The 24,341-nt window shown below is 42.5% G+C and overlaps 1 protein-coding gene across 4 annotated transcripts in view; it reads left to right on the plus strand.

Annotated features, from left to right (window-relative positions):
• The window catches only part of LOC137372021 (activin receptor type-1-like), a 138,199-nt gene that overhangs the window by 46,064 nt on the left and 67,794 nt on the right, over positions 1-24,341 (plus strand). The window contains exons 3-5 of one of the 4 annotated variants that reach the window (XM_068035291.1): positions 2,645-2,728; positions 3,973-4,046; positions 22,193-22,453. In XM_068035291.1, the coding sequence (XP_067891392.1) occupies positions 3,977-4,046; positions 22,193-22,453 (331 nt within the window). In that variant the 5' untranslated portion in view covers positions 2,645-2,728; positions 3,973-3,976. Of the gene's footprint in view, positions 1-2,644; positions 2,729-3,191; positions 3,297-3,462; positions 3,576-3,972; positions 4,047-22,192; positions 22,454-24,341 lie in introns of those variants that run through there. The other 3 variants (XM_068035292.1, XM_068035293.1, XM_068035290.1) reach the window with 3 other exon arrangements.

Consider the following 24,341-nt stretch of genomic DNA (forward strand, 5'->3'; position numbering starts at 1 on the left):
TTCCTTTGTTTTCAGGTGTTAAAAAATTGCATTCAAATCTCCATTTTGGAGCCCTTGGCTCCCTGTTTATAATCTGAGAGTCTGGGAGAGTGAAACCCGTTGTCCTTTAGGTGTTAAAACCTTGCACCCTGCTTTCAAAAGAGTCTTTGATCTGGGTTCCTTGTTCTCATGGTAACCAAGACCGCTGGCTTGTCTCTAGGCAGAACCTGCATTAAGTCACACGTTTCCTCCGAATGTCTATTTTGCATTGCATTAAAAGATCACCGTTTTTAAAACTAACCATACTAGAAAGGCCAGAATTCATAACACTACCACAAAAGTAAAATCTTCCAGGAAATCCATTGCAAATGCAGATGCTTGTTCTGTTCCTAAATTTTCTAAAATTTACATGTTTTCCGTGGGTTCTACTGTTATAGATCTGTACAATGAATCTGGTCTTGCCTTGTGCAGGATTATGATTTAGACATCTGGTGCCCACCCCAAACTCCCTGCAGTCTAAACAGTGTCGATGAATGTGCCATAGAATATATATTAGATACTGATGAGACATTCAGAATTGTTTGACTTGGGTACAAATTGATTTCAAATTGCAGTTTATGGCTAAGTGCACTGGATAGCTACACATTTAGCCAAGCTGTTTCAGTACAGCTAGAACACCTGCATCTAGCCAACAAAGTAGAATATTTATTCTGTCCACAAAAAGCAGGACAAATTCATTCCAGGCATTAGCTGCCCCATCAGTCTACTCTCCTTCCTCAGATGGAAGGGGTCATCAACAATGTTATCAAATGACACTTTCTCATCAATAACGTGCTCAATTTGAGTTCCGCCATGATCACTTGGCTCCAGATCTCATTACAGCCTATGTGTGCATAAAAGGTGAATTCCATAGGTGAGCTGAGAGTGACTTGCCCTTGACACCAAGGCAGCATTTGACTGAAGGTGGCATCATGGATCCCCAGAAAAATTAAAGTCAATGGATATTAGGATGAAAACATTCCACTGATGAGAGTCATACCTAACAAGAGGAAGGTGGTTGTGGTTGTTGGAGGCCAATCATCACAGCCCCATAACATCACTGCAGGAGTTCCTTAGGGCACTGTCCTAGTCCCAACCATCTTCAGCTGCGTCATCAATGACTTCCCTTTATTGGAAGGTCAGAAGTTGGGATGTTCATTGATGGCAGAGAGTTCAGTTTGATTCACAACTCCTCATAATGAAGTCTGTGCCCACATAGAGCAAGACCAGGGCAACATTGATGCTTGGGCTGATAAGTGGGAAGTAACATTTGGGCCATGCAAGTGCCAAGCAATGACCATCTCCAACGAGAGAGAATCTAACCATTTTCCCTTGACATTCAAAGGCATTACCATTGTCAAATCCCCCACCATCAACATTCTGACGGGGGGGGCGGGGTCACCATTGACCAAAGGTTAACTGGACCAGCCACGTAAATACTGTGGCTACAAGAACAGGTCAGGAGCTGGGTATTCTGTGGTGAGTAACTCACCTCCTGACTCCCCAAAGCCTGTCCACTATTTACAAAGCACAAGTCAGGAGTGTGATGGAATACTCTGCACTTGCCTGGATGACTGCAGCTCCAGGAACACTCAAAGCTTGACACCATCCAGGTCAAAACAGCCTGCTTGTTTGGCACTCTATCCATCATCCTAAATGTTCACTCCCTTCACCACTGGTGTGCAGTGGCAACAGTGTGTACCATCTACAAAATACTTTGCAGTAACTGGCCAAGGCTTCTTCAACAGCATCTCTCAAACCTGTGACCTCTACCACATAAAAGGACAAGTGCAGCAGGTACATGGAAACACCACTACCTCCAAAGTCGCAAGCTATCCTGACTTGGAAATATATTTGTTCCTTCATCGCTAAGTCAAGATCCTGGAACTCACTCCCTAACCACATCATAGGATTACCTTTATCACATGGACTGCAGTCGTTCAAGAAGGCTGCTCACCATCACCTTCTCAAGGGCAATTGGGCCTGGACAATAAATGCTGGCCTTGCATCAATGCCACATCTCATGAATGAATTTTAAAAAAGCATTTCAAGACTGGGTGAAGGTTAAGGGGGTGGGATCAGGAGCTAGAAAATTTAACTCATCAGCAGAGTGTATTTTTCTTAACAAATGATCTTCAGGCATCCAGACCTTAGATTCTTTTATTTCCTTCTGTGCTTTTTTGTTTTTTCTCAACTCGTGGACATGTTTCTTTCCTAAACCAAAGGTATGTAGAATTATGGACTGTCGAGACATAGAACACAGCCTGTTTGGTCCAACATGTTTGCATTGATTATTCATGTTGCTACCTAGTCTAATTCCACAATCCTGCTTGCTCCCCAGTTCCCTTAATTTTTCTTCACACAACTATCCAGTTTCCTTTGGAAAGAATTTTATGGACTCTCCTTCAACAATTGATGGTGGTACAGAATTTCACATTCTAACCACTAATAACTACTCTCTGGATTCCTGGATCTCCAAATCTGTCAGCTATATTTTTGTATCCCAGGTTGGCCTTGTAAGCATACTAAACCAGTATGTCGGCATGCGTGCATTGTGATATATAAAAACAAAATTGTGAATTGAGAACCTTTTTAATTAGTGTCTTGTGTCTCTGCTCTCCGATAGGCATAAAGGTTTTCTGAATTGGTCTTTAACAGGCCTTACGGAGAGCAGATGCACGGATTAGCTTATCGATGTGGGAGACGAGAGGTAAGTTGACAATAGTTTTTCCAAAACCTGCATGAATGTGCTTGTGACGCAATGTCTTTTCTTTTGGGCCTCCTTATCTCGAGAGACAATGGATACGTGCCTGGAGGTGGTCAATGTAGTGCATGTATTATAAGGAACATGGTATATTGCTGTTGGAAATCGGGGCCAAAACATATTCTTATCAGTATGTGTATTCTTGATTATTACTTGTGATTAGTGATAGTGAATACCATATTGTCAAATGAAGTCTGGAATTAGGTACAATCTCTTCCTACCCTCATCCTGCCACAATAAAACTGTCACAGGAAATTGCTTGTAATCGTATCTAGTAAAGGGTGTAACCAGCTAGACGGGGTTGGTCACAGCTTCTAAATTTTACCAAGAAAGTGAAACCACAAAAACGTCTGGCTCTGGCAGGCATAATTGCATTTGACTTTCAACATAGTGTTTAGTTTAAGAACAGCTGCATTTTCAGGATTTATCTCTGCAACAGGAAACAATTTATCGCCGAGACTGAGAGCTCAGGGTCCCCACTGGGTAAAGCTATGTAAAAATACCAATGGGGCAGGCAAGTAACCTCATTCTCTCTCACTGGTTTGTGGGGCTGAGGTGCTCATCAGCAACTAAGTCTCAAGTGACAGATAATTTGAATGGAATGCAGCACTGTCTCGGCTCCCACAGCCTAGCCTTGGAACTCTGCCATTTTCCCTTTTAACCTAGCAAGCAGAGGGCTATTCTGCTAGACACTGAAGCAGAGGACTTTTTAAATACGTTTCCCTTGGATCTTCTGAGAAGTGTTTACTTAAATGACCCCACTTTGATTTTTGTGTCCTTAATCCTGTTTAAGGTTTGTTGTAGTTGTTCTAAAATCTGAACAGTGCCTTTCAGCATATTCAAAAAAAAATATTGAAAGTATAGTGGCAACCAGCTGAATGCTGATGTTTCAAAGTTGTTGGTGAAATTTCAGCTATCTAAACACACTGTATGGAGCCAGATAACCTATTTTGAGAAAAATCACCATTGTGCAGTGTGCAAGCTGGTTGGTTCAGTAGAATTGTGGTTTCAGAAATGCCCTGGAGCTAGGGAGTATTTGGATTGCACAAGTATACTGTCTGTTTGTGTGTGTTTGTTTCCCTCTTCCGTTGTGTATTTTCTTCCCTTTGGTTTTTAAATATTAAAGTTCAGATGTATGTTGGTGAGGCAAAGATTCATTAAAATGTTAATTGTAGTGTGTTTTGTTTCAGTTGTATGATGTTAACTGGTACGATGATCCTTCCTGTCCTGATGACACTGACCTTTCCGAGTTCTAGCTGTGAAGGTAAGGTACAGTAATTACTGGATTTTAACCCCGTTCATGCTGAATAAAGTGGAATACTATGCAATGTTTTAGCTGTTATGAATGGTCATTAAATGGACAAAATGTTTAGATATGTAGTAAATAGGGTGAAGCCCTCACTGCTTCTATCACAACCTGTCTCATCGAAGTGAATTTCCAATAAGTAAATTTGAAGGTCATCTGATCCATTTGTTGGATCAGTTCATGTTATTAACTGAACAGTATAAGTGAATAAAAACAAAGTGCTGGAAATACTAAGCAGATCTGGCAGCATCTGTGGAGAGGGAAGCAGAGTTAATGTTTCAGGTCAGTGACTTTTCATCGGAACTGGCAAAGGTTAGAGATGTAATAGGTTTTTAAGCAGATAAAGCGGGGATTGGGGAAAAGAGAACAAAAGGGAAGGTATTGATAGGACAGAAGGCCGGAGAGATTAACTGCTAATGAGGTCATGGGGCAAAGGTAAAGAGTGTGTGCTAATGGTGTGACGAAAGACAAAGCATCAGTGCAGAGAAGGTGTTAAATGACAGAATAATGAACAGCGCTAGCAAAAGCACAAACATGAAAAAAAACAATGGGCAGGCACATGTTTTAAAAAAAAAAGACGAAATAAAATAGGGCAGGTCATGCTCTGAAATTATTGAACTCAATGTTCAGTCTGGCAGGCCATAGCGTGCCTAATCGGTAAATGAGGTGCTGTTCCTCGAGCTTGCATTGATGTTCACTGGAACACTGCAGCAAGCCCAGGGCAGAGATGTGAGCATGAGAGCGGGGTGGGGGTGGGGGGGGGGGGATGAAATGGCAAGCGATCGGAAGCTCGGGGTCATATTTTTGGACTGAGTGGAGGTGTTGTGCAAAGTGGTCACCCAATCTGCGTTTGGTCTCCCCGTCTCCACATTGTGAACAGCCAAGTGAATACTTGAGTTTTACGTTCTTGCTGCACATCTATTCATATTATTAAACTGGTTCATGCAGGGCTTTACCAACTGTTGGCCTGCACATATTGGACATAGAACCTGAACCTCAGAGTTACAGTTCAGATAAGCTGTTTGATCAAAAGATGCTTGCCCAAGTTTTCACAGAAAGACCTGATGGCATTTACTCATTTTTGATAACTGTATGGTACCTTATTTGTTTCTTGAATTCTCCCTTCTAGGTAAGATATGGTTTAGTCTCGCTCCTTCCTTTCTCTGAAAGTGTGTCAGCCCTAAGGTCAGGGCTTCCTACCGCACTGTAGCTGAGACTGGAAATTGCCTGTAGGTTATTCTTCATTCAAAGCCAAGCTGTACAACTCTGGCACAAGAAATTGGTGCTCCAATAAACCACACTGCCATTTTAAGTTGTAATAATCTTGCCCTTGATGCTGTTCAAAAGACGTGTTTAATTGTACAGTTACAGTGATCTGTGTCTCTGTTGGCTTTTCTGTCTGTAAGGGACATTGCTTTTAGTAACAGGAAAGGCCTCAGTGATTTAAGGATGTTGTAGATGTTGGTGAAATGTCTCTCCAGTGATTTATGGATACCTGCGACTGTGCTACTGAGTCATACAGATCAAGAACAATTCATGCTAATCTCAGACAGTGTGATGAATTCAGGTATTTTCATAGGCCTTCGCTTTCCCAGGCTACAAAAGGAAACTAATGCAAGAATCCTTGCTGCTGTTGTATTATCTAGTGAGGTCTGCTGGAAGTGTTTGTGAGTAGACATTGGTTAAGAACAGGATAGAGCTTCCAGTTGTGATACCTTTCCGATCTCATGACGAACAGTTTTATAATGCATGCCTCATCCATGCCTGTTCTACCGCTACACTTGACGAGTACAATGCACTCCTGGCCGTCCTCCCACATTCTATCCTCTGTAACGTTGAGGTCATTTAAAACTCTGCCTGTGTCCTAACTTGCATTAACTCCTGTTTGCCCATTGCACCTCGACTCATTAACCTTAATTGTCTCATGGTTAAGTAATGCCTCTATTTTTTTTCTTAAATTGGCATCCTTGCTTTCAAATCTCTCTCCTTGTCTCTGTAACCCTCTCCAGCCCTAAAATCCTCTCACATCTGTGCTCCTCTTAATCTGGCCTCTTGATCCCCAGTTTTAATCACTCCAGCATTGATGCCCGTGCCTTCAGCTGTCAAGTGCCTAAGCTCTGGAATTCCCTTCCTAAACCTTTCTGCCTCACCTTCCTCCCTCTTAAGACACTCCTTTAAAACCTATCTCTTGACCAAGCTTTTGGTCATCTATCCTAATATCTTCTTTATGTGGCTTGTTGTCAAATTTTGTTTGGTAATGTTCCTGTGCAGCACCTTGGGATGCTTTACTATGTTATAGGCACCATATAAATATGTGGAGTAGGAATTTAGAGATAGAAAGGAGTGAGCCAAAGGCAGGACCTATACATGAGAATGAGAATTTTAAATTTGAGGCATTGTTGGAGTGGAAGCCTATGTAGGTTAGCGAGCACAGGGGTGATGGGTGAATGGGATTTTGTGAGTTAGGATACAGGCAGCAGAAGTTTTGGTTGAGTTTCTGGAGGGTGGAAGATGGGAGGCAGTCAAGGAGAGGATTGGAATAAGCGGGTCTGGAGGTAATAAAAGCATGGATGAGGATTTCGGCAGCATGTGGGCTGAGACGGGGTGTAGTCACATGCTATTATGGAGGGGGAGTAGGTGGTCATTGATGAAGAGGATGTGGGAGCAGAAGCTCAACTCGACTTGGGGTCAAACAAGATGCAGAGGTTGCAACAGTTTGATTTTAACCCGGAACAGTAGTGAGTGGGGTGTCTAGGGAACTAAGTTTGTGGTGGGGACCGAAAACAGTGACTTCAGTCTTCCCAATAATTAATTGTAGAAAATTACTGCTCATCCAGGACAAGCATTTTTACAACATCAAGGAAGAGGAGGGATTGAGAGATGTGGTAATGAGGTAGAATTAGATGTCATCAGCATACACGTGGAGGCAGACATATTTTCAGGTTGTGATTCCAACGGGCAGCAGTTTGATGGGCGAAAGGAAAGGGAGGAGGATAGATCCTTGGGGTTACTAAAGAGATAACAGGGAGGGAAGAGAAGCCATTGCACGGGATTCTCTAGCTACAACTCTACAGGTAAGAGTGGAAGCAGACGTATAGCTTCCGCCCTACTAAGCTGGACAGTGGGGGAGAGGCATTGGGAGATAATGGTCTGGCCAACTGTATCAAAGGCTGCAGACAGAGAAAGATGAGGAGGGTTAGAGCACCACAGTCACAGCGGCATAGGATGTCATTTGTGACTTTGATCAAGGCTGTTTCAGTGCTATGATGGGACAGAAAGGTGATCTGAGAAATTAAACATGAAGTTGGAGAAAAATAGCACAGATTTGTGAGGTGACAGCACATCAAAGACTTTGGAGAGGAAAGGGAGGTTGAGATAGAAGTGACCTTTTTCATATTGAATGTTGTTTGTCATATTATTCTGGTATTTTATCTGCCTGTCCTCGTGGTTTAGGTGGATGTTATGCCAGATGGTTTTCCCAGTATCTTGGCCATCATTTCTTCCCCTAAGCAAGACCAAAATTGTTTTTTTTTTTACCATTCATCTTGTGACTGTTTTGCTGACATAGAATGACTCCTGTGTTTGCCTATTTAACAATAATCTCTGTATTTCAGAAGGCAATTGTTTTTTATTTGTTTGTGGAATGTGGGCGTCACTGGCTAGGCCAGCATTTATTGCCCAACCCTAATTGCCCTTGAACTGAGTGGCTTGCTCGGCAATTTCAGAGGGCATTTAAGAGTCAACCACATTGCTGTGGGTCTGGAGTCACATGTAGGCCAGACCATGTCAGGATGTCAAGATTTCCTTCCCTAAAGGGAAGGCCTAAAGTGCATTAGTGAATCAGATGGGTTCATACAACTATTGACTTTTTAAAATTGAATTCAAATTTCACCATCTGTCATGGTGGGATTCATACCCATGTCCCCAGAGCCTGGGCTCTGGATTACTAGTCCAGTGACATTACCACTACGCCACTGCCTCCCCAGTAATTTGTGCAAAGTCCTTTTTGAGATGTTCCTCTATACTAAAACATGCAAGTAATATTGAGTTAATACTTGAATTTGTATAATATTTCCAAGGAATTTAGTGCAGATTTAACTGGTATGTATATTTATACTGAATGGACACAGAACTACATAGGCCTGCTGAACTTCTCAAGGTGCAGTCCTTGTAAGCACTCCTTCTTACTGGATTGTGGGTTATATCTAGAGTTCACTGGAAAATTTTAAGGCAGTGTCAGGAGGTTACTACTTGGTGAGAAGAGGGGTGTATGCAATGGTTTTAAAAAAAAAACTTGTGTACACAGCATCGATTAAGTTGGTTGACATCATCTTTGGCAAGCTGGGTGTTAAATAAACTAAATCAACAAGTGATTGTGGAAAATGTCTATTGGCTCGGGGCTGAATGTTGCAGTAAGAAAAGCACAAAATGTCGGAAATGTTGAGCTGGTCAGGCAGTGTTTTTGGGTAGAACAGATCAGTTAATATTTGAGATATTGATGCTTCGTCAGGCCTGAAACATTTAACTTGTCTGTTTTCTCCACAGATGCTGTCTGATCTGTTTGTTACTGTTTCTGTCTCCGATTTCCCTCAGCTGTATATTTTCCTTTCTGCTCTGCAGATGGCAGTATTGTGTATAAGTATCAAAAATAGGAATTATTTGCGTCGAGCATGGCACCGTCAAGAATTTGCTCCTATTAAGGATGTGAGTGTGTGTGTATATGCACATCAGGAGTTGAAAGTGGGTGGAAATTGATTAGCTTGAGCGAAATTTAGAACATAAGAAATAGGAGCAGGTGTGGACCACATGGCCTGTTGAGCCTGCCCTGCCATTCAATATGATCATGGCTGATCTTGGGCTTCAAGTCCACTTTCCTGCCCGTTCCCCATATCCCTTGATTCCTCCCAGTAGATTTTGAATTCGTTTCTATCTAAATTGGGCCAAAAGTAAAAAAAAAAAGTAACATAATTAAAGTCAAGTTTGTGTTGCTTGTTGCCCTTTGCTCAGAAAATCACCTGAGGTCTGTATCTGCTGTCTGCAATTGGTATACATTTGAAGGTCTTTTCCACCACCCCCCTACATTTGAAGTTATAGCACAAAACAATGCCTCAAATTCAGCATTCAGAAGGACCATAGGATGGCTGAGAAATGGCAAAAGTGCCATGCTTGTGCAGTAGTGAGTGTACTGAGGTTGGGGATATGCCATGTTATTGGGGAAGACTGGAGGAAGTTTTACTCTGGAATGCTATACCTGATCTATAGGTGTTTGATCCTGACACTGGTAATTTGCATTCTCCAGCACTAACAACCACGTTTAAGAGGAATGTTTGGGATTATTTGATCATTTTTCCATGGAAAGAAATTGAAAATGAGTTATTTTTTTAATGCTTTCAAGCAAAATGTATTGAGTTTCAAAAAAAAGCTAGCTAGATGGAAGGTGGTTAAAGGCACGGAGAGGTGGTAGTGAATATACTAACTGGAAATTGTTTTCCCCGCAGAGTCATACAAACCTACGAATTAGGAGCAGGAGTAGGCCACTCGCCCCCTTGAGCCTGCTCCGCCATTCAATCAGTTCATGCCTGAACTGATGACTCCACATTCCCACCTACCCCCAATAACCTTTCACCCCCTTGCTCATCAAGAATCTATCTACCTCTGCCTTAAAATTATTCAGAGCCTCTGCTTCCACTGCCTCTTGAGGAAGAGAGTTCCAAAGACTCGACCCTCCGAGAAAAAATTTCTCCTCATCTCTGTCTTAAATGGGCGACCCCTTATTTTTAAACAGTGACACCTAGTTCTAGATTCTCCCACAAGTAGAAACATCCTTTCCACATCCACCCTGTCAAGATCCCTCAAGATCTTATGTTTCAATCAAGTTGCCTCTTACTCTTCTAAACTCTAGCGGATACAAGACCAGCCTGTCCAATCTTTCCTCAAGATAGCCTGCCCATTCCAAGTATTAGTCTAGTAAACCTTCTCTGTACTGCCTCCAACGCATTTCCATCCTTCCTTAAATAAGACGACCAATACTGTACATAGATGTGCAGATGTGGTCTCACCACTGCCCTGTATAGCTGAAGCATAACCACCTACTTTTGTATTCAATTCTCCTCACGATAAACGATAACATTCTATTAACTTTCCCAACTACGTGCTGTACCTGCATACTAACCTTTTATGATTCATGCACTAGGGTACCCAGATCCCTATGCATCTTGGAGCTCTGCAATCTCTCACCATTTAGATAATGTGCTTTTTTATTCTTCCTGACAAAATGGACGAAACTTGCCAGTTTGTTTAGGAAATTAGAAAAGATGTCATTATTGCACAAAATTAACTTGTATGGAGTGAATTCATTAAGTCTGTTTGCAACAGCTAGTCTATATATTCACCTTGCTGAAATAAAACAGCTTAACAATTCACATGTAACCCCTTCTCCTCAATGAAAAAATGCTGAATTCTCTTGTTACCTAGAATGTTTTATTGTCATGTACAAATGTAGATCTAATTTGGGGCTTAACGTGAATTCTGAAATATTAGACACCTGTGTGAAAGGAAAGACGTGTTCAAATGGATGCAAAGGTTTTTAATTGGCCTTTGTTTCCATGTAGGATATGGTTTTGAGGTATTGTTTCTCCTGTAGGAAGTTTGGGAGTTGCCACTTGTGGACTTGACAGTCAGTTTTTGGGTCGGCAGTCCAGTTTTTAATAGAGGTCTTATTTGCCCACTCCTGTGGCTTGTGTTATGCAGGCATTTAGTTAAAGTTTTCAATTTACATTAATGATTTAGACGTGAATATAGGAGGTATGATCAGTAGGTTCGCAGATGACACGAAAATTGGTGATGTCGTAAATAGTGAGGAGGAAAGCTTTAGATTACAGGACAATTATAGATGGGCTGATGAGATGGGCAGAGCAGTGGCAAATGGAATTTAATCTTGAGAAGGACTATTTTGGGAGGACTAACAAGGCAAGGGAATATACAATGGATGGTAGAACCTAGGAAGTGCAAAGGTCAGAGGGACCTTGGTGTACTTGTCCATAGATCACTGAAGGCAGCAGCACAGGTAGATAAGGTGGTTGGGAAGGCATATGGGATACTTGCCTTTATTAGCCGAGGCATAGAATGTAAGAGCAGGGCTGTTATGATGGAGCTGTATAAAATGCTAGTTAGGCTGCAGCTGGAGTACTGTGTACAGTTCTGGTCGCCACACGATAGGAAGGATGTGATTGCACTGGAGGGAGTGCAGAGGAGATTCATAGCTAAGGTTGTTTTCCTTAGAGCAGAGAAGGCTGAGGGGGGACCTGATTGAGGTATACAAAATTATAAGGGGGATAGATAGGAAGAAACTTTTTCCTTTAGCGGAGGGGTCAATATCCAGGGGGCATAGATTTAAGGTAAGGGGTAGGTTTAGAGGAGATTTGAGGAAAACATTTTTCACCCAGAGGGTGGTTGGAATCTAGATCACACTGCCTGAAGGGGTGGTAGAGGCAGGAACCCTCACAACATTTAAGAAGTATTTAGATGAGCACTTGAAATGCTGTAGCATTCAAGGCTACGGGCCAGGTGCTGGAAAATGGGATTAGAATAGATTGATGCTTGATTGCCGGCACAGACACGATGGGCCGAAGAGCCTGTTTCTGTGCTAATATGACTCTATGACTGAATTACTTTTTCAACAAGAGATTGATTCTATGAGTAATGGAATTTATAGAATGGTTACAGCCTCTAATGTGGCACCTTTGGAAGTCCATGTGCACGTCATCAATTGCATTACTTTCATCAACCCTCTGTTACCTCATCAAGAAACACAATCAAGTTGGTTGAACTTAATTTGCCTTTAACAAATCCATGCTGGCTTTCCTTAATTAATCTACATTTGTCCAAGTGACTGTTAATTTTGCCCTGGGTTATAGTTTCTAAAAGCTTTTACACCACTGAGATTAAGCTGACTGGGCTTATCCTTGCATCCTTTTTTGAACAAGGGTGTAACATTTGCAGTTCTGCAGTCCTCTGGCAACACCCCAGTATCTAACAAGGACTGGAAGATTATGGCCAGTGCCTCTGAAATTTCTACCCTTAATTGTCTCAGTATCCTCAGATGCATCTGATCCGGTGCTGGTGGCTTATCAATTTTAAGTACAGCCAGCCTTTCTAATATCTCATCTTTTATCAATTTTTAGCCCATGCAGCGTCTCGACTGCATCCTCTTTCACTGTGACGTTGGCAGCATCTCCTTCCTTGGTAAGGACCGATGGAAAGTACACATTTAATACCTCTGCTGTGCTCTCTGCCTCCATGCATAAATCGACTTTTTGGTCCCTAATCAGCCCTACTCCTTTTTAACCACCCGTTTACTATTTATATGCCTATGGAAGACTTTTGGATTGCCTTTTATATTGGCTGTCAGTCTCTTCTCATACGCTTCCTTTGCTGCTCTACTCGTGCCTAATCAGTGCTTAATTTTTAGTGAAGCAGTGTATTTGGGCTCTACTTTTTTATTTATTCATGGGATGTGGGCGTCGCTGGCAAGGCCAGCATTTGTTGTCCATCCCTAATGGCCCTTGAGAAGGTGGTGGTGAGCCACCTTCTTGAATCGATGGAGTCCATGTGGTGTAGGTACACCACAGTGCTGTTAGAAAGGGCGGCACAGTGGTTAGCAGCTCAGCCTCACAGCTCCAGCGACCCGGGTTCAATTCTGGGTACTGTCTATGCGGAGTTTGCAAGTTCTCCCTGTGACCGCGTGGGTTTTCGCCGGGTGCTCCGGTTTCCTCCCACAGCCGAAGACTTGCAGGTTGATAGGTAAATTGGCCATTCTAAATTTCCGCTAGTATAGGTAGGTGGTAGGGGAATTGTGGTAATGTGGTAGGAATATGGGATTAATGTAGGATTAGTATAAAAGGGTGGTTGATGGTCGGCACAGACTTGGTGGGCCGAAGGGCCTGTTTCAGTGCTGTATCTCTTTTTTTTTAAAAAAAAAGGAATTTCAGGTTTGGGGAGCTTTGTCAAGTTGGGAGGTGATTTACTCGCTACAGAATTCCCAGCCTCTGATCTGCTCTTGTAGCCACAGTATTTATATGGCTGCTCCAGTTCAGTTTTTGGTCAATACTTACCCCTAGGATGTTGCTGGTGGGGCATTCAGTGATTGTTAAATGTCAAGTGGAGATGGTTAGATTCTCTCTCGTTGGAGATGGTATGTATCGCGTATGCATGCTAGTGTGGGCGCATTGTGTATCCGTAGGCGTTAATCGAATTAGACTTTAAGTTCAAGTTTAATACATTTCGACTTTTCCCCTTTAAACCTAAGAAAGTCTGTTTCTGCTGGTTTCTTTGCCTTATAATTGGAAAGCAGTGAACAAGGATTCACTAAGGGGGAGCTAAAAACAGTGTGTTTAAAAATAAAGCCCTGTTCGGGTAAGAGCAGGTGAAGGCTGAAAGGGACCCCAAGACGTCTTTCTCACCTGGTTGTAACAAGCGCTCAAAATCCTCTAAAATGACTAGTTTACTCCCATGAGCTGGTCAGTATTAGAGGGTGTTGGCTCAAGTGCTGGTCACCAAAATACCATGCAGTCTCTTTCATGAGCAGTAGCTGGCAATTTTAAGTGGTTATCAGCTGCTTAACAATCTTTCGGGTGGCTGTGCTGAACGCAAGCCTCAAATCCTTTACCAAGAGAGCGTCCTGTGCTAAACAACGGTTTCAGCTTAAGATCCCGTCTTGGAGGCTCTTTGTTCCTGGATATTTCAAGCGCTAATCACCCCATGGATGCTTACCCATTGACAGCAAAAGCTTGAGGGAGTTTTCAGCTGGTTGCTGATTCGTCTCAGTGTTTGATCAGTATCTATTAATGCCGCTGTGTCAGCCAATGAGTTGGAGGTGGGTTTGGAATTACAGCAGGACTTGGAGAAAACAGCCTATTTTACAGAAAACAATGTCTTGTTACTAAGGAAGTGGAGTCACTTTAAAGAGTGTTTATGAAATATAGCAAACAGAATTCATGACTAAAGCTACAGTAACGCCTCCTGATTAAAAGCAGGGTGATTTGTCCAGCAACATACAGTGGTTGGAGGATAGTTACATACAAATTATGCATGTTGGGTAAATCTGCCACTTACAGCAGTATGATCTCCAGGCATGATTGGCGGATAAATAACTCAATCACCTCCATTCTGGCTGGGAATAGTAGTGTCATTATATACAGACATGTTTGATAGACTTACTTGGTAGCACTCTTGCCTCTGAATCAGAAGGCTGTGTGGTTAAGCCAAGGTCCCGTAAAGATCAATGAGATGAATGATGAGATGTTTTGGTGATATTGATTGAGGGATAGACTGCCCTGCTCTTCAAATAGTGCCATGGGATGTTTAACATTCACCTGAGGAGAAGGAAACTGGTACATTGGGTTAACATCTCTGAAAGATGTCACCTCTGACAGTGCAGCATTCCTTCGTATTGCACTGAAATACTAGCCTGGATTATGTGCACAATTTTCAGGACTGTGACTTGAACCTGCAACCTACTTTCCCAGGTATGAGTGCTGCCACTGGCCCATGGGCCACCCCCTACTTTAAACATGCTGTCATTCTAATGAGGCATTAAACAAAGGCCCCATCTGTCTGCTCAGTAAAAGATGCCTTGGCAGTATTCAAGAAGAGCAAAGAGTTCTCCTGGTGTTTTGGCCAACACACTAAAATAGATTTATCAGTCATTCAGCCTATTTGCTCTTTGTGGATCCTTGTAGTCACTCTTGTCTACATAACAACAGTGCCTATACTTCAAAAGTAATTCATTGCCTGTGAAGTCATTTGGAGTATCTGATGCTATACAAATGCAAGTTTATTGATCCTGCCTAATAGCTGACTTCAGTGGCATTAATAGAAACCTATTTCCTTTTGCTGAATTATTGCGACTCCACTAGTTTCTATTCTGTAGAAACCCCAGTTCTGTTTTGGTTTACCAAAAGTAGAATACGTACTTTGTGGTAGCTATATTTGAGCTAAGATATTTTAAAGTTCTGTGATGTATGTGTTGAATATACTATGCAACACTACAATGAGATTCTATCACTGGAAGGATTATTTATTTTGGGGTGTGGAATCTGCAACCCCAACCAACAACTTGTGATTTTACTGCAGTGGATAAATTGAAATTGTCTGAAATCAGCACTTCCATCTTGTATATTTACAGTGTAGTTTTGAAGTGACCTAAACACTTTTGCAACTGGAAAAGAGCTAAATTTGGAGCCATTGTAACTCTAACAGTATAGAATAACTGTAATATCCGAATGCATAGCCTGAAGAGACCTTGAAGTGGGAGAACTGGGAAAGAGAAATGAAATTGGTGAAACTGGAAAATAAATCAGATCATTTTAGAAAAAGAAAAGGTAACAAGATGCCTGAATAGTCCAATGTTAGAGTATACTGCAAGTCTCCAGAGGAAACAGTGAAATTTGGTTAATATAACAAGTAAATTTTAGTGGAAATGTTGATCAATGCATACTGGCTGTTTAAAATTTTTTTTTAAATGTCAAACTGCTCTATAAAGTTGGTGTCAGATTACGTGTAATTCACCCTGTTGCGTGAACTGCAGGATGGTGTAGTGAAAGAAATGGTTCAATCTAGTTATGAATCATTAAAGTCAAGTTTTTATTACTTGTTTTAGAGACGTGGATTTTTTAAGATGCCTTTTTAGTTTTTTTAGTATCAGAAACTGGGAGAAAATGCAGGAAGAATGGGACTCAAAAACCCAGGATGATACGAAACTTGGAAACATTGTGAACTGTGAGAAGGATAGTGTAGAGCTTCATGAGGATATAGACAAGTTGGTGGAATGGGCAGATAAGTGGCAGATGAAATTTAATGTAGAGAAGTGTGAAGTGATTAATTTTGATAGAAAGAACCTGGAAAGACCATATAAAATAAAGGGTGCAATTCTAAAGGGGGTGCAGGAGGAGAGGGACCTGGGTGTGCTTGTGTATAAATCATTGAAGGTGGCAGACCAAATTGAGAGAGCCGTTCATAGAGCATATAGCATCCTGGGCTTCATTAATAGGGGCACAGAGTACAAAAGCAAGCGAGTTATGTTAAATTTGTATAGAACACTGGAGTATTGTGTCCAGTTCTGGGCGCCACACTTTAGGAAAGGTGTGAAGGCATTGGAGAGAGTGCAGAAAATAGTCACAAGAATGGTTCCAGGGATGAGAAACTTCAGTTACGTGGATAGATTGGAGAAGTTGGGACTGTTTTCCTTGGAGAAGAAAAGGTTAAGAGGAGATTTGTTAGAGGCCTTCAAAGTCATGAAGGGTCTGGACAGAGTAGATGGGGAGAAACTGTTCTTTTTAGTGGAAGGATCTAGAACAAGAGGGCACAGATTTAAGGTAATTGGCAAAAGAAGCAATGGTGACATGAGGAAAAACATTTTCACACAGCGAATGGCTAGGATTTGGAATGCACTGCCTGAGAGTGTGGTGGAGACAGGTTCAATCCAGTATTCAAGAGGGAATTGGATTATTATCTGAAAAGGAAGAATATACAGGGCTACGGGAAGAAGGCTGGGGAGTGGCATTAGGTAAATTGCTCTTTCGGAGAGCCAGCGATGAGGCGAATGGCCTCCTGTGCTGTAACAATTCTGTAATTCTGTAAATTTGGAGAAATCAGTTTTAATTTGAAACATTAAGAAAGCAAAAAAAACCAAAAAAGACAATCATAATTATTTATACAGTTCACAGACACTCATCATATGGGCCTTCGTGACCATTCCAAAAGCTCTGGCTAGCATAATCTTGCTGCAGTTGCAGTAAATTACCTTTTGCCAAAACAAAACCATGTTAAGGCTAATAGTATATGTTTCTTTACCGACATCTGCACCTTTTCCTGCTGCCTTTTAGCTATTTGCAAACATTTGTCTGGTCCTCAGCACCACTGCTCCTGCCTCCACCAAATATGATGCAAGACTGCTAGATTTTCCATGGTCTTGATATCGCCTCACATCTTTCTTCCTGAAACATCTGATGGAATTCTGTTTAATGGAGATGCCCCAGTTAGCTCCTCTCTGCTCCGCTCCTCTCCTCTCTCTCCTTCATAGCCCTTTGAATTGACCATTGACCATCAAATGACAATTCACTAAAACTTGTCTGATTGTGAGAACTCAGAGGCAGGTGATACTATTATTTGAATTTCAGTCTGTTTACTTTTATCTTGCACTGAAGCATCTTGCAAATTTGTCCCTTTTAAACTTTGCACCTGCTTGTCTTCCATTCTAGAGGTGGCCATGCAGGTTACAGGTTAGGAACATAGGAGCAGGAGTAGGCCATTCAGTCTATCGAGCATGCCCTGCCATTCAATATGATCATGGCTGACCTTCCACTTCAAACCACCAGGGCCATCTATATACCAAGATCAAATGGACAAAATCCCCTTCGCTCACAGGATGTTACATCCATTCTTAAGGACGACTGCCATCCGTTAACGCTGGAAAGAATATTTTCAGCAACTCCTCAACTGTGAATCCATAGTGGCAGCTAATACCCTTTAGGCTATCCACTAGTATCTTCTGGTAGGATCCATGGATGAACCACCATTGATGGGAGAGCTGCAACAAGCAATCAAACGGATGAAGTTTTCAAAGCTGGTGGACTTTTGCTCACATCAAGGCGCCATGCGCTTATCCTACAGATTGTGGGGGGAAAAGAACTCCTCCTAACATCAGGAATGTGACAATTGTAACTATCTTCAAGAAGGGCAATAAATCATGCTGTGGAAACTATCGAGGTATTTCCCTCTTGTCCATAGCAGCGAAAATCCTGACAAGCATTCTGCTGAATCACCTACTTCCTGTGGCTGATGAAATTCCCCCCGAAACCTTCCAGATGCACCTCCGACATAGTCTTTGTTGCCCGACAAATCCATGAAAAATATCGAGAACGACGCCACTCTTTATTGCATTCATCGACCTGACCAAAGTGCTTGACTCAGCAAACCGCAAGGCTCTGTGGATTGTGCTCCAAAGATTTGGATGTCCAAGAAACATCATCACAATCCTGCAATTGCTCCATGATGATATGACTGCAATTGTCTTGAGTGGAGGATCTGAAACAGATGACTTCAAAATCTGGACCAGGGTCAAGCAGGGTTGTGTGATAGCCCCCATACTATTTGCACTCTACCTGACAGTGGCTACTCACCTCATTAAAGATGAGCTGCCCTCTGGTGTGAGCATTAAACACTGCCTAGATGGAAATCTCTTTAACCTCAGTTGCCTCTGTGCCAAAACTAAACTGACCACCATAGATATACATGATCTACAGTTTGCGGATGACTGCAGTGTTGCCCATTTTGCATCAGATTTGCAAGCCACTCTTGATCTCTTCAATTCTGCATACATGAGACTCAGCCTGTCCTTGAAAGTTGCCAAAACAAAACTCTTATCAATCCACACCTGGTCAGTCGAATATTCCACCTCCCATATATGTTGAAGGAGAGGCTTTGGAATATGTTGAATACTTCCCATACGTTGGCAGCCATCCCACTCAAAAGGCCACCATTGACTAGAAGATCCAACACTGGATCAGCTGCACAGCTCAGCCTTCTACAAATTATGCAGCGAGTGTTTGAGAGCCTAGGCCACCTCAAGTCAACAAAAGTCCCAGTGCACAGAGCAGTTGTTGTCACCACGCTCCTGTACTGCAGCGAGACCTGGACTTTGTATCGGTGACACATAAGTGCACTAGAGAAATTCCATCAGTAATGCCTCTGCTGCATCCTCTGGATTCATTGGGAGGACCGTCGAACAAACACGAATGTCCTTCCTGACGCCAGCTCCACAAGCATTCAGGCAAAACTCTTGCAAAACCAACTTTGATGGACTGGAAACTATGTCTGGATGACCGGCAGCTGTCTCCCCCGCTAGGTCCTGTTTTTTCAACTCACAAGTGGCTAATGTTACAAGGGAGGACCAAGAAAACACTTCAAAGACATTCTGAAGCTCTTTTTGAAGCGCGGCAACATTGACATTGATGACTAGGAGGAGCTTGCTGTGGTGTTTGATCTGGGTTTGATTATATTAGTCTGTCCACTTATCTGTGGTTACTGTGCATGATTCCTTAAGCCGATGGGTGGAGCTGCAGAGTTTGAAACTAAACTGAAACAAGGAGTCAGGAGGGCTAAAAGGGGTCATGAAAAGTCATTGGCAAACAGGATTAAGGAGAATCCCAAGGCTTTTTATATGTATATAAAGAGCAAGAGGGTAACCAGGGAAAAGGTTGGCCCACTCAAGGACAGAGGAGGGAATCTATGTGTGGAGCCAGAGGAAATAGGCAAGGTACTAAATGAGTACTTTGCGTCAGTATTCACCAAAGAGAAGGACTTGGTGGATGATGAGCCTAGGGACGGGAGTGTAGATAATCTGGGTCATGTCGTTATCAAAAAGGAGGAGGTGTTGGGCGTCTTGCAAAGCATTAAGGTAGATAATTTCCCAGGGTCTGATGGGATCTACCCCAGAATACTGAGGGAGGCAAGGGACGAAATTGCTGGGGCCTTGACACAAATCTTTGTACCCTCATTGGCTACAGATGAGGTCCCAGAGGACTGAAGAATAGCCGATGTTGTTCCTTTGTTTAAGAAGGGTAGCAAGGATGATCCAGGCAATTATAGGCCGGTGAGCCTTGCGTCAGTGGTAGGGAAATTATTAGAGAGGATTCTTCGGGACAGGATTTACTCCCATTTGGAAACCAACGAACTTATTAGCGAGAGGCAGCATGGTTTTGTGAAGGGGAGGTCGTGTCTCACTAATTTGATTGAGTTTTTTGAGGAAGTGATGAAGATGATTGAAGGAAGGGCAGTGGATGTTGTCTATATGGACTTCAGTAAAGCCTTTGACAAGGTCCCTCATGGCAGACTGATACAAAAGGTGAAGTTACACGGGATCAGAGGTGAGCTGGCAAGATGGATACAGAACTGGCTCTATCATAGAAGACAGAGGGTAGCAGTGGAAGGGTGCTTTTCTGAATGGAGGGCTGTGACTAGTGGTGTTCCACAGGGATCAGTGCTGGGACCTTTGCTGTTTGTAGTATATATAAATGATTTGGAGGAAAATGTAGCTGGTCTGATTAGTAAGTTTGCGGACGACACAAAGGTTGTTGGAGTTGCGGATAATGATGAGGATTGTCAGAGGATACAGCAGGATATAGATTGGTTGGAGACTTGGGCGGAGAAATGGCAGATGGAGTTTAATCTGGACAAATGTGAGGTAATGAATTTTGGGAGATCGAATACAGGTGGGAAGTATACAGTAAATGGCAGAACCCTTAGGAGTATTGACAGGCAGAGAGATCTGGGCGTACAGGTCCACAGGTCACTGAAAGTGGCAGCGCACGTGGATAAGGTAGTGAAGAAGGTATACGGCATGCTTGCCTTCATCGGTCGGGGCATAGAGTATAAAAATTGGCAAGTCATGCTGCACCTGTACAGAACCTCAGTTCGGCCACACTTAGAATATCGCGTGCAATTCTGGTCGCCACACAACCAGAAGGATGTGGAGGCTTTGGAGAGGGTACAGAAGAGGTTTACCAGGATGTTGCCTGGTCTGGAGGGCATTAGCTATGAGGAGAGGTTGGATAAACTCAGATTGTTTTCACTGGAACGACGGAGGTGCAGGGGCGACATGATAGAGGTTTGCAAAGTTATGAGTGGCATGGACAGAGTGGATTGTCAGAAGCTTTTCCCCAGGGTGGAAGAGTCAGTTACTAGGGGACATAGGTTTAAAGTGCGAGGGGCAAAGTTTAGAGGGGATGTGCGAGGCAAATTATTTACACAGAGGGTGGTGAGTGCCTGGAACTTGCTGCCGGGGGAGGTGGTGGAAGCAGGTACGATAGCGACGTTTAAGAGGCATTTTGACAAATACATGAATAGGATGGGAATAGAGGGATACGGTCCCCGGAAGTGCAGAAGGTTTTAGTTTGGACAGGCATTAAGATCGGCGCAGGCTTGGAGGGCTGAATGGCCTGTTCCTGTGCTGTACTGTTCTTTGTTTTAAAAAGAGACAGTGCTGGAATGTTCTACAAAACAGACTGAGAAGACATTGTACTGAGATCTTGTAAGAGCTGAGATATTTTTAAGTGCTGTAAATAAACCAGTTGGTAATTTAATACAAGTGTGATATCTGCATCCCTCTGAGATAAATCAGATAGATCTAAATATATCCAGCAACCCGGCGTAAACATAACTTTTGCTACCAATCATTCAAAAGGTGACAACTTGTCCGTCAAGCTGCATCATGCTTTGAGTCCAAACGCCTTAATGATGAGGCTGAGAGGCAGAAGAGAAGGAAAGAAAAGGAAGCAGATCCTGCACTCCGGATCCCATTACCTAATGGGACGTCCTGCCCCATCTGCCCAAAGATCTGCAGGTTGAAAATCAGCTGAAGACCTATGGGAGAAACTGGTGATCTTGAGTAGACGTCATCTTCGAATCGAGGGATGGCCGCTGCCATATCTATTGCTGCAAGGTCTGAAGTTATTCAAAGCAGCTCTCTGTTGGTATTGGAAATCAGGTCCTGAGAGGCACAAACTTTATTTATAATGGAAATTGGTTTAAGACCTCTTAAATATTATAGGTTGCACTTTTTCATAAATTTGGGTGGGGTTTAGAGTTCTTGTGCATCGTTCATTAAAACTGGTGACTTTCTGACATTTTTACTTCCTCTATCCAGATACTACTTTACCTCCCCACACCCCAGCTGCAGTTCAAGTTTGGATCAAGACTGCTGAAATATTTGTAGAGTTCTGTAGTAGAAATCGTTGCCTTGTATCAAATGAAGTAACAGAACAAAATGGGAAAAATACTGAAATATGCTGCTTATTGTGTCATTTTCTAAGCAGCATGACTTCAATTTACCTAATAAGTCTTGTGATTCTGAGATTTGAAACGTTTGGAACCCTTATGTGAAAGATACACACGGACAGTCAAAATTTGAGTTTTGGTACATCTTGTGCTAACACAATTCTTAGTTTATTGTGTTTGCATGTTGTCGTGGGCTTGTTTGACTGACTGACTGACTGCTTCTTAAATTTCTTTCGTAGCTCAACTTATTTTTGAATTTTGTTTTGCAGATGAGCCGAAATTAAATGCAGGCCTTTATAAATGTGTGTGTGAAGGGATGTTTTGTGGCGGAGAGGACCGGTGTGAAGGGCAGCAGTGCTTTGCTTCACTGAGCATAAATGATGGTCATCTAGTTTATCAAAAAGGTTGCTTCCAGGTGTATGAACAGAGCAAGCTGACATGCAAGACTCCACCATCAGCGGATCAGACAGTAGAATGTTGCCATGGCAATCTGTGTAATATGAACATTACAGCTCAACTGCCACCAAAAGGTAAAACCTTTTTTTCTTGTAGAACACTGGGCCCGATCGGAACACTGTGATCGACATAGTGGGCTGAATTTTTCGGTGGCGAGCTTCAAAAACGGCGTGGCTTATGCGTGAGATGTGTGCCGCTGAGCCGCCCGATATTTAGCGCAGTGGCTAATTTACATGGAACGGACGGAACCCCTGCCTCTGATGACACAGAGGGGGCGGGCACTCTGGCAACGGCATCCAGCTCCACTGCGCAGGCGCCATTCCTAAAGGGCTTCAGTCCCTTCCGAGGCATTTAAATTTTTAAAGGGATAGTTCATAAAAAAAAAAATTACAATTACAATTTTATTCCAAGTTCCAATCCCTTTGCCCATCCCTCCCCTGAACTTACCCCACCAAACTTCATTAACTTTGACCATCAACCCCTTCCCACCATACCCTCAACCAGTAGCAAGAGTTTTCTCTGCTTCCCCACCACCCCCATTCGCCCTGAAAGCTTCACTCCTCCCTCCTCCCCACCAGTGTGCCACCTCTGATCTCCGAACCGAAATCCGAATGTACGGAGTCCGGGAACTGGCCGGAATATTGGCGTGGGACTGCCGTAGCAAGGATGTAAGTAACTATGTGAGAATTAAAATTTATTTAAATTAATTTGCCTCGCTGTGCGGCTGGGAGGCTGCCCCGAGGCCTCGTCGCCAGCAGTAACATAGGGCAGGGCCGTTGCAGTGTCGAGGCTCATGGCAGGCCTCTCCTGGAGGAATTTTCCACCCCTCCCCTGCTACGACCCCCGATGTCAGGGAGATGGTAAAATCCAGCCCACTTAGTTTCCAACTGTCCGTATTAAGCAGAAGTCTGATGTTTACAACACTAATTCACGCTGTGCAGCAGTGGAGAGAAAGTACATGTGTATAGAACATATGCACTGTAGTGCATTGTCTGGTGAACTCAATAACTTCTAGAACTGCATACTTTCCTGCCATTTGCGAGTAATGCAAACTGAGTTCAAATGCTTAGATCTGAGTGTATGAACTTTATCTGGGAGATCATAGCAGTGAACCATGGAAGACTATTAGCACTTTTGTATTGTTAAATCATACATAATCTTGTTTTGTATCCTCCTGCACTGTTCTTTGAATATATACTGCATGTGGGGATCTTGCCCACAATTGCTGTACACTTATCTCTTACCTTTGTTTACAAAAGTTAAAATTCTGTTTTTAAAAACAGCGAAAAATGATTACTAGCTTTATTATTTCTAGTTTTATGCTGTTGTACACAGCGTTGCTTAGCATACCAAGAGTGCAGGTCAAGTTGTTTTGCTCAGAACAAAATGTTTTTCACACTTTCTATCACTGTTATCAGTTTGGTTCATAATTCAGATGATCAATATTCACATTGCCTTTTCCTCATTTTGTCACTTACTTTCCACTGCCTCATCTATTTCTAGAGATGCAACTTCTATTTAAGCCTCATCCATTGATTGCTACTGATCACCAGTGGGGGAAAAATACTACTTGATTTTCTCTTTTTCTGTCAGCTCTGTGGACTCTGTCTGTTTCCCATTTTTCTCCCTCGGCAATTACATCAATTTATTTTCAGATATTACCTGAATACCTAGATAAGCAGGCCTGGTTCAAATCCATGCGATTATATTTGTGTTTTAAATGTTTGCAGGGCTCAGAATAATCTGATCTGAATAACTTGTTGATCGCAGTCTAGTTATATTGATCATGTGATTTATGTTAGCATCCTTCACATGTAAACAATAGAATTTATAGGCTAATATCTTCTCTTATTTTGTCGTCATCACCTTTTGATTTAATCATTTTGGGTGTTGAGATGTTTTGCCTTTTATTACATATGTTTTTAAAATTCTTTTCCATTGAATTGAGGTCAGAGAAACAAA

The sequence above is a fragment of the Heterodontus francisci genome, chromosome 7 (assembly GCF_036365525.1).
Source record: "Heterodontus francisci isolate sHetFra1 chromosome 7, sHetFra1.hap1, whole genome shotgun sequence".
Taxonomy (NCBI): Eukaryota; Metazoa; Chordata; class Chondrichthyes; order Heterodontiformes; family Heterodontidae; genus Heterodontus; species Heterodontus francisci.